The sequence below is a fragment of the Crinia signifera genome, chromosome 2, assembly GCF_055691185.1.
Source record: "Crinia signifera chromosome 2, ASM5569118v1, whole genome shotgun sequence".
NCBI classification, from domain to species: domain Eukaryota; kingdom Metazoa; phylum Chordata; class Amphibia; order Anura; family Myobatrachidae; genus Crinia; species Crinia signifera.
In genome coordinates this window covers 257,436,519-257,448,839 of record NC_139218.1, presented here as the reverse complement: position 1 = coordinate 257,448,839, position 12,321 = coordinate 257,436,519, and the positions used below count along the sequence as shown (strand labels likewise).

Genomic DNA, 12,321 nt, shown 5'->3' with positions numbered 1-12,321 from the left:
AATTGTACCATGTGTACACACCATTACTGTTAAGCATTTCTAGCAGAGGGAATGGTAACTACCCATGAAACTATAACTCTCCTTTTAACATTTGCTGTCACTTATTATTTAACTATTATTTACTTATTATATTATTTGAGTAATTTCCTGTTTTAAATTTTCTCTGCCCTTCCCTTCTGTTCAATCTGTACCATTGTCCCCTTTTTTACTATTCCTGCCTTTGCCTCCTCCACATATCTGTGTCTCTGCTCCCTTTAAAAATGTGTCTCTGCTCTCTCCCCACATCTACTGTATGTCTCTACTCTGAACCCTATCTGTGTCTCTGCACCCTTCCCACAACCTACTGTATGTCTCTACTCTGAACTCTATCTGTGTCTGTGCTCCCTTCCCACAACTACTGTATGTCTCTCTCTACTCTGAACCCTATCTGTGTCTCTGCACCCTTCCCACAACTACTGTATGTCTCTACTCTGACCCCTATCTGTGTCTGTGCTCCCTTCCCACAACTACTGAATGTCTCTCTCTACTCTGAACTCTATCTGTGGCTGTGCTCCCTTCCCACAACTGCTGTCTCTACTCCAAACCATAACACTGTCCCTGCTCCCCCCGTGCATCTGTGTTTCTGCTCCAAACCATACCTGTGTCTCTGCTCATTTCCCTGTCTTTTTTCATTTGAACTGGGTCCCACAGTTTTTGATGGCAGCCCTGCATGTCTCTATCACATAGTTGCCTAATCTTCTGCATTCTGCAGGAGACTCTCTGAAATAGCAGCAATCTCCCTGACTCCCTTAATAGTCTAGCAATCTCCTGCAGTGCACCTTACCCACATTACGCAGGTGTTAAATTTTGTGAGGAAAAAAGAAATCAGAGAAATACATATTCAAATGGAATCATCAGTGCCATTTCCCTGCACTGGTTATAAGGCTCAATGATTCCTATTGCTTCATGCATTTTGAATAAGGTTTTTCATGGGCACTTATATGGAACCACGGGTAACACACAGTACATGAAGAAGCCCTGACACGTATCAGTGTATTTTCTTCAAATACAGTAAATCTTACTCACTGCTTTGTGGCTCATCTACATTTGGGTGTAAGTCATTTTATGACTCGCCTCTTCACAAACTCCCTTAAGTGCTTTTTCACAAGTAGGCAAGTATAGTTTATCTTATGCTCAATGGCCCTTATACAGATCTGATCGCAGTACAAATTTGTTCTCAAAATGGGCAAAACCATGTGCACTGCAGGTGGGGCAGATGTAACCTGTGCCGAGAGAGTTACATTTGGATGGGGTATGTTGAAACTGAAATCTAAATTGCAGTGTAAAAATAATGCAGCCAGTATTCTCTCTGCACATGTTACATCTGCCCCACCTGCAGTACACATGAATTTGCCCCATCAGATCTGAATAAGGGCCAATGTATTAGGCATAGCATAATTGATAGATGATCCTATAGTAAAGTATATCACATTTTATTGCAGCCCTATAATTCTATACTGTTTCAAAGTTATTTTTAAATTGGGTAAGTGTGTCTTCTGCATTTGTGCATACTGTACCTTCTACTAATTGCATTAACAGAACTTACTTATCACAAATGCTGTTAAAGTGCCTTGTATCTATCTCTCTGTTATAAAAAAAGAGATGCTGTCGGAATACTACAAGAGAGTGATAAAACCTCCTACCCGATGTGTGTCAATCTGGCTCTGCACTTTGGGAACATCCCCACCAATGGGCTCCTGCTGCTTTAGTTCCTCGTTCTTCAGTTGCAGCCATGCAAGAAGCTCCTGCAGAGAGATGTGTAATCGCTTCCAGTGCTCTGTGCTGGCTTCTAAATGAGACCTACAAGACATTATGCATCACATTATTGTCAGGGGGAGAAGGATCACGGCAGATGTACAGCTCATTTCATACTGATTCCAATCTATTTTAGATGAGGAATAATAATTAATATATGAACTGCTCTTTGATGAGAATTTATTGCTGAGAAGAAGAGGCAAGCTCCTAAGCAGTCTTACCGCGATGAGCGATATTTTGCAGCAATTAGTAGTTCAATTAGTAGGAACATAATGCAAACAACAAAACATGAACACATTGGATAACATAGATAAACAAATGATTTTAAATGGTTTTATGGAGGTAGTAAATACAATTTATAAGATGTTTAATGTTACAGTTGCAACAAATAACACACACCTTGGGGCCTATTTACTAACAAGAAATGATAATCAGGAATTGTATCATCACTTATTGCCTAATCACCAGAGTCTATAAACATAATGTTGGCAAGATAATATTCCACAGCCTCATCCCAGACACCAGTAAAGGTTAAACTACCACTTCATTGGGCCACTGGTAGTGGATCTGTGCATGCATGACCTGGTTATGTGTTAATAAAAATAATATGTATAAAACTTGGCTATATTAATTATATTCTGTAGTTATTTGAATAAAAAAATGCTTTATTCAAAAAATAAAGCTTTTTTTTAAATGTATTATCTCCTATTACTGTCATATCATTGTAAGCATTGCAGGAGTACAGATACTATATGTCAGTGGTTCCCAAACTGTGTGCCGTGGCACCCTGGGGTGCCTCAGGACATTTGCAGGGGTGCCCTGAGTTGGTGGCCCAGGACCAATTAAAATTATTTATGATCAATGTCACAGGTGAAACCAGTGCTACCAATGATAACTTTGACAAACAGTAGTAAATCCTGTATTTTACCATGTAACTGACCCTAAGGATGACATATAAACACATTTTAATATTTTTTTCTGAATTTATCAATAATTTAAATTCGGCCTAGGGGTGCCGTGAAATTGTTTTGATGCTCAAGGGCGCCGTGATTCAAAAAAGTTTGGGAACCACTGCTATATGTACTCACATGCTGGCTGTCCACGTGTCATGTGGCTTACTATACCTGGCACAACTAAAATGAGTAGTGTACTCTATTTTTTAAATTTGCATATTTGGTGCTGCAAAAACATACTCACAAGGTTATATTTGATAGTGGATAGTGGACACATATATATGAAAAGGGAGGAGGGGACAGAGAGAAAGGGATAGAAGAAAAAACAGCAACACTGGCAACAATAGCTAGTGACCTCTCCAATGACGGGTCCACAGTACTAGTTATACATAGTTGACTCTTTCTTTGAAAACTCATCAAACTGTCCCAGGTTTTTGTTATGTGAACAGAATGGATGGAGTAATCTTTAGTGTTACTGCCTCACAGCACTGAGGTTATGGGTTCAATTCTCACCATGCACGTGTAGGTTTCCCTAGGGTGCTCCAGTTTCCCTAGGGTGCTCCAGTTTCCTTGCACAAGCCCAAAAATATAATGGTAAGTTAAGGAGCTTCTAACAAACAAAAATAACATTTGTAAATATGTGCATGTACAGTACATGTGTTTAGGGCACACTAGAAGGGTCATAGTCTGCCCTGAACATGCACATACTTACATATGTACAGTGGTTCTTATATGCTATTAAATTGTGTAATTGAACTGTATGTAACTGTATCATAGCCTTGTATTAGCTTGTGCTGGGGAATTCTATACCTGTCTAGCCTACTGAGTCTTCTGATTGAAAGTACTAATGACTAGTGGTGATAAACTATTGTGTTATGTTCAGCTGGCTAACATAGCACAATTCATTTTTAAAATGGCAGTACAGTGGCTGCTTAAAGGCACAGTACTGTTTTAAAATGACGTGTCAAAAAATGAGAGCAGATATAAAGTTACTTAATTAGGCATTTCAAAGTGATTGCAAGTTTTACATTCTCATTTGAAGATATTAATAATAAAACGATGGAAGTTTGTTTACTATTCCGAATATTTTTTTTTATGGCTTAGTGCCAGGCAACACATAGCAGTCAAGCAAGTCCCATTCAGCAGGAAATGCTTGGCAGCAAGGAGACTGTGTTAGGGCACACAGAGGTGTGGCCATATCCTGCAGAACTGGATACGGCCACTAACAACCGGATTTCTAGTGTTATACAAAGGCAAAGCCACATTGTGTGAACACATACATTGTAATATATGTGTTCTTCCCAAAACTTGGCTGCCCCACCAGCCAGGCAGCTGTGGCCCCACCACTTATGTGGAGCCATTGTGCAGGCTCCTTGCTGCGCAGCAGTTCCAACTGAACGGTACCCGCTGCGTCGCTATGTGTGGCCCAGCCTAATAAAGCAATATTGCTGGAAGACCATGCAATCATCAGACATCATGGAAATATAGATTTGAGAGAATAATTAGCATGCACAATAATAAATTACTGAACATTAAAAGCAACAACTTAATCTTTAAATATAATTTGTTTAAAATGAAATGCATAATTCTTCATACCTCTTATGGTTAGTACAGCTGACATAATTAAATGGTTTTCTGGCAAAGACACATATTTCCCCAATGATTCTTGCTCAATCGAACATGCTAGATTAATGTTTACTCTTTTAAATGGCTCTGGTTTTGATTAATTAAAAACTATATTTGACTTAAACAATTATGTTGAAACAGAGAATATATTTTCTTTGGATTTTAGTTGCCTGGCAACAGTTTTAAAGTAGCCTATGGCTCTATGCTATGAACATGAAGCAGTTACATGATTCTTAGGTGAGGTTTATGAGAAGGTGCCATCATGTCTATATTTGTATAGTATAGTATACAATGCAATGTTATTTCATATTGCAGTATACTGTATATTGACCCAATACAATTTTCTGTAAGGACAGAGGTAAAATAAAGCAGCATGATAGATGATTGATTAGTGACCGGCAGAATGATGGAGCAATGACATTTTCTCATTATTGCATTTTTTATTATCACACACAAACGTGTGTGTGTGTGTGTGTACATTCAGGTGCGGAATTTGCATCTAAAGCTGAGTACACACCTAAAGATTTATCTGATTATTCTGTCAGGCGGGAACAAAAATCTGGTAATGTATGGGAACAAATGACAATCAACCATGTGCTCCCAAATGCTATTAAACAGACAATGGTTATTCAGACAAATTGGATGAATCAATTCAATTTTACAAATTTCTCTGAACAATTATTTTTGTCCATTTTCAAGCATTTGGGAGACATGCAATGTTACACTGTTTCATTAAGGAGCCTGCTGCAGAATGACAAGTTCTAAGTCTTTCTAATCAGAATGGCTTCAATTTGAGTGAGAAAAAGGTCATCTTGATTGGCTAGAAGCAGCTTAACCGCACCTGGGGTCTAATGAATCTGAGTGGCTTTTTACATTCTCTGACCAATCAGAGCAAAGCCCTTCTGTCTGCTTAGATTGGCTGGCATGCTGTACAACTGTATAGCACAAAGAGAAACCCCGCTTAGATCTAGGTGAGACATACATTGTTAATAGAGCAACTTGCTATTTGCTATTTAAATAAAATATTTTTTTCAAAGTAACTGAGTTTTTAGTAGAGTTCTCTTTTCAGGTGGACTAGGAGTGACCCTGGGGGGTCATTCGTGATTGGTCACATCGTATTATATTTCTGTTCCAGTGTAATCTTTGATGGCTTTGCCAAAAGTTGGTTCCTAAATGAATAAAGTAAACCCAGCATGATGGTAGCAGAGCTACTAATAACATTAGACAAGCCCATTTTCACAGTACTCAGTCACAGTGCAATCTTGTTTTCTATTCTGCTTATCTCAACTAAGCCTTTTCTAAAACCTCTAAAACATGCTTTTTACAAAACTGTTCAGAATATGAAATGTGCCAAACAATCCCTATCCACTGCATTCAAAAGAAGAATAAGAACACAGCAAGAAGGAGTTAATGAATACACTTAAGTATCTTCCCTTTAGCTTTTCCAGCTTGGTGAGTGCTGAGTTTATATATTACTTTTTTTAGTTTTCTTAAACAATCTGGTCACATCCACAGTGCCAGAATATGCTCCACATGGGGATGGAGATTATATTTAAGAAAGGCCTATTGTGTGCCTCAGCATGCGGTTTGACAAGTACTGTGGTAGTGTCACTAGTAATGTGTGAATATGACCATTGTTGTGGGGGTGATCTAAATAGGGGTGTGGCCTTCACCATGGGTGTGTCTATTTCCACAATGGTCATAGCTAGTGCCTACCTTCAACCACTTAATAGTTAAGCTATAACAAGAAATAGTTTGGAACCATAATACAGAGCTTCGGCGACTGCCATATGAAACAGAGAGCTGTATCAACATGCAAAGAAGTTAGAAATGCAAACCATGAGGAGGCAATACAAAGCAGATGGGGAAATGGGAGCAAGAATGGGGACAAAACAGATAAGACAGGGAGCTAAGGACTTTTGGGAAACTTAAGGACACAGAACCACTTACCTATATGCAGGGCAACCGAGAGGTATGCCAGGCTCCAGTAAAATTTGGAAGGTGTGGCCCAATTGCAGGAGGTGGACACCTCCCGTGATTAGACCACGCGCTCAAAATGTTAAAAGTGGGTGAAAAAAACACTTTAAATTTGAGGGGGGAGTGTTATTGCCCATTCCTCCACCTCAGCAGCAGCACACACCTCTACAGCATGTGCTGTGCTGACAGCAGGCTCAGCATGAGCTCTCACGCTGTCAGTGAGATGCTGAGCCTGCTGTCAGCACATCACATGCTGTAGGTCTGTGCTGCTGCACAGGTGGGACAGAGGAGGTCGGCCCAGGGCCCCCACTGGAACTCTCCAGCAATCCCGGGCCAGGGTAATTTGTACCCTCTACCCCCCCCCCCCCTCGGCTGCCCTGCCTATATGATGCATGTACTGTACATGTACACACACATATACATACATAAAGTATATACACAGAGGTGTAACTTCATCCTGGTTGCCCATAAGCATGCTGTAATTTGGTGCCCTCTTACACTTAAAAAAAGGAGTGACAATGGCTGATAGGTCTGGGTCAGACTCAGATTCAGATTCAGCAGTCACATATTTGAACTTGCCCAAATGAAACAATTAGATGCAACAAGCTGTGTGCTTGTCCTTCTGTGCCCAGAAAATGATAGAGCCTGTCAGACCAAGAACAAAGTCAAGTGGCATCTTGTATAGTACTTTTGCCTGTTACCTGATGTTAAGGGATCTTTTTCTGAGCTCATTCCATCTGATATTCATATTATCCAATCTCCTGTGCAGAAGAACCCCGTCTTCAGATCCTTCCAATGATTTAAGCATTTTCTGTCCATTTTCATCCAAAGAGTGAAATACTTCTGTGTGGCCATCAATATCTGCTTGTAACTCCTGTAATGCCCCAAACAGGGTAAAAGACATAAGACTAATTTGTTAAAATCACCTGGGTCATTTAATGGCAAAATATTACCTAAAGTTTGATTTCAATTAGGTTTAAAGGTCTATTGTACCAGAAATAAAGGTTTAGCATGTACAATATAAACAAGAACACCCATGTGTATTAATAATACTGATACATACATATTGTATGTTAAAGTGAGACTTTCCCACATTTGTGATTTGTACAAAATATTTGGTAGCTAATCATTTTGTAAGGATGGTGCGCACAACCACACACTGTTTTTAAATTAGTGAAGCATACATTATAACCAATTGTCTTTCCAGTTAAGAGAACTGAAAAAAAAACCCAGGAACTATCAAAAATCAATAGAAGAGAATAACACTTGCATATTATATGAAGGATAAATGTCTGTGTACTCATTACACATTAGACAACTGTGCTGTTGTTTGCTTTGTAATACTTACTTACTGTAGCTTCCAAATTGCTCAACTGATCATAAAGAATGTTATGTATGTTTCTCCTTGTATCTTGCAATTATTTACTTGGCCTTAATCTATTACATTTACTGAAAATGATGTATGAAATCATAACACATATTAAACTAATGAAGTTGACAGTTTTTTTTTTTTCATTGCGTGACAAATTAATTAACTCTGCACTGTAAACTATTTTATTCATTTTATAGTACTGTATTGTCGGAGTTAAAGTGCAATATAAAACCTTATGAGGCTTATTTCTTAACAAGGAGAACATAACACAGATGTGCTGTATTTCAAAGCGTCCAATCACATTCTCCAAATTTGATAACGAAAGCAATTATATGATTGGCTGCTATGATTTACAAAAGGTCTGTGCAATTAAGTTTTATGTACCAATAAGAACAGATCTCATACCAATTATAAAAGTAATAGCACAACTGGGTAGCATTGACAACACTGTTTAATTGTTACTTTCACAATAGCTTTGTATATAATTAATATGCTGTAATCATATCAAACAATTATTATGAAATGAATCAAAAGAAAGGCACAGCGGAGTAGCTTTAGCAAAAGCAGCGTTATTTGCAAATATGTTTAAGAAAACGGTTAGTGAAGACAGACTGTCTACATTTTCCACATGTCTGACCTTAACATTATATTTCTTCCTGTGCAACATGCTTTTGAAGTCCGTAACATCAGCTGAAGGCAGCAGCACTACGTTGCAAGACAGCTCACTACTGACGGAACACAGTCGAAGTCCCAACCCTAATTCTTTTATGTTCTCAGTTTTCTAAAGCAGTGTTTAATAGTAGAAACAAATAGACACTTTGTTTTGTGACACAATATCGGTCACGTCCAAGTGTGTAGGATGAGGGCAATAATATAGCAAAGAAACACACTAGGGCAAACTTAGCTTTTAACTGTTCTGACAGTGGAATTTGGTAAGTGTGTAAGCCATTAGTCTATCATTTACCAATTGAAATCACAACTAAGGGGTTAATATACAGTATATAACATCACAAGATATAGAAGAGACACAGTTTGATTTCTCTCTCTCATTTCAGTACACCAATTGCTGCCAAAGGAAAATTCTTTCACAGGCCGGCTGGCATTCCTCTCTGCCTACACGCTGAATGAGACCTTTGTGTTTCAATGGATTTGTATGTTTACTGTATATGCTTCTGTTGTAGCTCTCCCTTTCTATCTGTTTTGTGGCTTTTATTTGCCAAATAAGAAGAAAACACTGTTTGACTTTACAGCACATTTAAAACATGCAATAATGAGGCCATATATGGTAATTGCATTGATTAATTTACATATACTAAAATCAAATATATATCAAAACATTTATAGAAAAAAAAAATATTTATATAAGATTCTTCGATTTTTCGGCCAACAATTACCTTTTTAGGGCTCTGGTGGCTGCTTTTTCTTTCATGCCCATGTTTTATCAATATTTATTTATTTATTATTATTACTATTATAACAAAGAATTTGACAGCAGATAAGAACCACTTGGCCCATCTAGTCTGCCCATGTACATTTTTATTTATTTAACAGTTTCTTTTAGAGAGCATACATATTCGGCAGCGCTTAACAGAGAGAATATTTGAACATTGACATCAGTCCCTGCCCCAGTGCAGCTTACAATCTATATTCCCTATCACATGTACACACACAGACATTCTAGGGTTAATTTTTTGGGAGCCAATTAACCTACCAGTATATTTTTGGATTGTGGGAGGAAACCGGAGTACCCAGGGAAAACCCATGCAAGTAAGGGGAGAATAGACAAACTCTGCACAGTTAGAGCCATGATGGGAATCAAACCCATGACCTCAGCGCTGTGAGGCAGTAATGCTACCATTCATACTGCCCCACACATACTAGGGTTCATTTTAGTTGGGGGACAATTAATCTATCAGTATATTTTTAGATTGTGGAAGGAAACTGGTGTAACCAATGGAAAACCATGCTAGCACAGGGAGAACACACAAACTCCACACTGTTAAGGCAATTGCGGGAAAATATATGACATTAGTGCTAATCATCACTCCATCTGCAGGATTATTATTATCCTTTATATATCACAGCAAAGAATCCATAATACCTGACATACTGTAGAACACATTCTTGCTGGCAGCATGCTATTGGGCTGGTATTAGTGAGGGAATACTACAGAATTTGGTTGGGGCACAGCACTATTAGCAACAATGTGCAGGAGCATGTGTAACAGTGGTGGGTGAAAGCAAGACTTTGGGGGACTCCCAAAGTCTAGTAAGTAGATTATCCCACTCAAAACTAAATGTTCATTTTGGGCTAGCTGAAGCACCAAAAAGTCAGTGAGCAGTGTTATGGTGCCCATACATTTATCCGATTTGGGATGATTTCACCCGATCCCGTGCGCATCGGGTCGGACCCAGCAGGTTCAATCTATGGGATCGGACCCATCAGCGGCACATCATGGGTGCTTTTTAGCAACCACTATGTGTTGGGTACGATCTGTAGGTGTGTGCACCACTGGCACACACCTATGTGCAGTGGTGGGGTCCAGGCTGTGCAGAGTGCCCGGGGGTGCAGCAGCAGGGCGGGCAGTGTCCAGGAAGTGCTGAGCTGCATGTGCCTTGCTGAATCACGTACAGCTCAGCGCTTCCCTGACACTGCCCGTCCCACCACTGCACGGTCACCCCCATGCACTCAGTGCAGCCTGGCACCTGCCTCTGCCGCTCACCAGGTTTCTATGTTTTTTAAATCTCCTGCCCCTGCAGCTCCTGGGAGTTTACATGGGATATATCACACACGATTTACCCCATGTAAAAAATGGCACATCATGTGCCAAAGTGTTACTGAGCTCTCCAGGGGAGCTGCCGGGGGAGCTCAGGGGAAATTGGGTCCGACTTGTCCTCAGGACAAGTCAGACTAGTGTATGGGGACCTTTGCTCTCCACAATCATATATGAGAAAGTAGTGAAATTCACAATGTTCCATGGACTTGTACAATCCCCCTTATGTAGAGTTGTCCAGGCACTGTATATGTTCTAAAGGCAGGACTGAGACAGTATGTTCTAGCTATAAGCACTAGCAACATTGATACAGTGAGTAGTGGAAACATTTGAGTAATGGAGGTAATCAAAGTTAAATAGGTCTATATGCAGTGGCCAAACAACAGATCTTCCCTTCTCAGAAGAGGCCTCCATGGACATTGTAATGGTTAGCATTACTGCCTCACTGAGGTTATGGGTTCTATTCCCACCATGGCCCTAAGTGTGCAGAATTTGTATATGCTCCCCATGCTTGCGTGGGTTTCCTCTGGGTACTCCGGTTTCCTCCCACATTCCAAAAATTTACAGCTAGGTTAATTGGCTCCCAACAAAAATGAACCCTTGAATGAATGTGTGTGCGCGTATATGTGGTAAGCTCCCCTGGGGCAGGGACTAATGTGTACGTTCAAATATTCTCTGTTAAGTGCGCTATAAAAGTAACTGTTAATACTACTGCTACTACTACTACTACTACTACTACTTTATTCACTTTAGATTCCGAAGCCCTGGAATGCTAGAGCACCTTTGCTGGGCCCCTACACAGATATTTTAATGGGGCCCATTCATGCACATTACCACTAACGTGATACATAGAAAATTTGATGCAGAATCCAGCATGATAACAATTCACCTCCTCGTTCTTCTTTTGAATCTTCAAATTGGCTAGTTAATAATACGAAAGTTGGAAAGACCTAAAAAGACCATCTGTAACTATTGTGCTATATTACATCACTAACATATGTGCACTTTTCTCCAAGACACGCAATACAATTAATAAAGAAAATGCAGCCATATAATTATGAAAATTGTATAATTCACTACTAAACAATATCTTCTCAAACTGTAGCAGATATACTGTAAGTGGACAGCTTGAATTTGACTAAGTAACAAATGTAGAAATATATATATATATAAACGATGATTGTAGGCAATAAGGCGTCACTCAGGGATTTGGTGCAAAAGATCAAGACGGCAATTTGCCGTCTTGATCTTTTGCACCAAATCCCTGAGTGACGCCTTATTGCCTACAATCATCGTTTACATAGGGAATTTATTCCCAAGGAAGGCACCAGGGTAAGAAACGCTAGCAGCAGATTGGGGAGTGCCGGAGTTTGGACTATATATATATATATATATATATATATATAGGTCTCAGCTCAGTAACAATCAGCGGCACTCCAACGGACTTCAAAACAGCAAACTTTTAATGCACAATAGTGACCAACGTTTCGGGGACAACGCTCCCCGTTTTCAAGGTGTGCAAGGTCTTGCACACCTTGAAAACGGGGAGCGTTGTCCCCGAAACGTTGGTCACTATTGTGCATTAAAAGTTTGCTGTTTTGAAGTCCGTTGGAGTGCCGCTGATTGTTACTGAGCTGAGACCTGCATTTCCCCCTGCCAGAAGGCACCCACGGCAGTTGCACTAGCACCCCGGGAGTGCCAGGCTGACACCTTGTGTATATATATATATATATATATATATATATATATATATTTATATATAAAGAAAACATCTTTTAGAACAATATAATTAATTACAATATGCAATTAAATGCAATACCCATAAT

At 39.5% G+C, this 12,321-nt stretch overlaps 1 protein-coding gene across 13 annotated transcripts in view; it reads right to left on the bottom strand.

Annotated features, from left to right (window-relative positions):
• Positions 1-12,321, bottom strand: part of DMD (dystrophin) — a 1,973,025-nt gene that overhangs the window by 483,127 nt on the left and 1,477,577 nt on the right. For all 13 annotated transcript variants that reach the window (XR_014470468.1, XM_083174338.1, XM_083174337.1 and 10 more), the window contains 2 exons: positions 7,052-7,224; positions 1,683-1,839 (listed from right to left, as the gene is read on the bottom strand). Coding sequence is in view for 12 of the 13 variants with exons in the window: in XM_083174338.1 (XP_083030464.1) it covers positions 1,683-1,839; positions 7,052-7,224 (330 nt within the window). In the remaining variant the exon portion in view is untranslated. The remainder of the gene's footprint in view (positions 1-1,682; positions 1,840-7,051; positions 7,225-12,321) is intronic.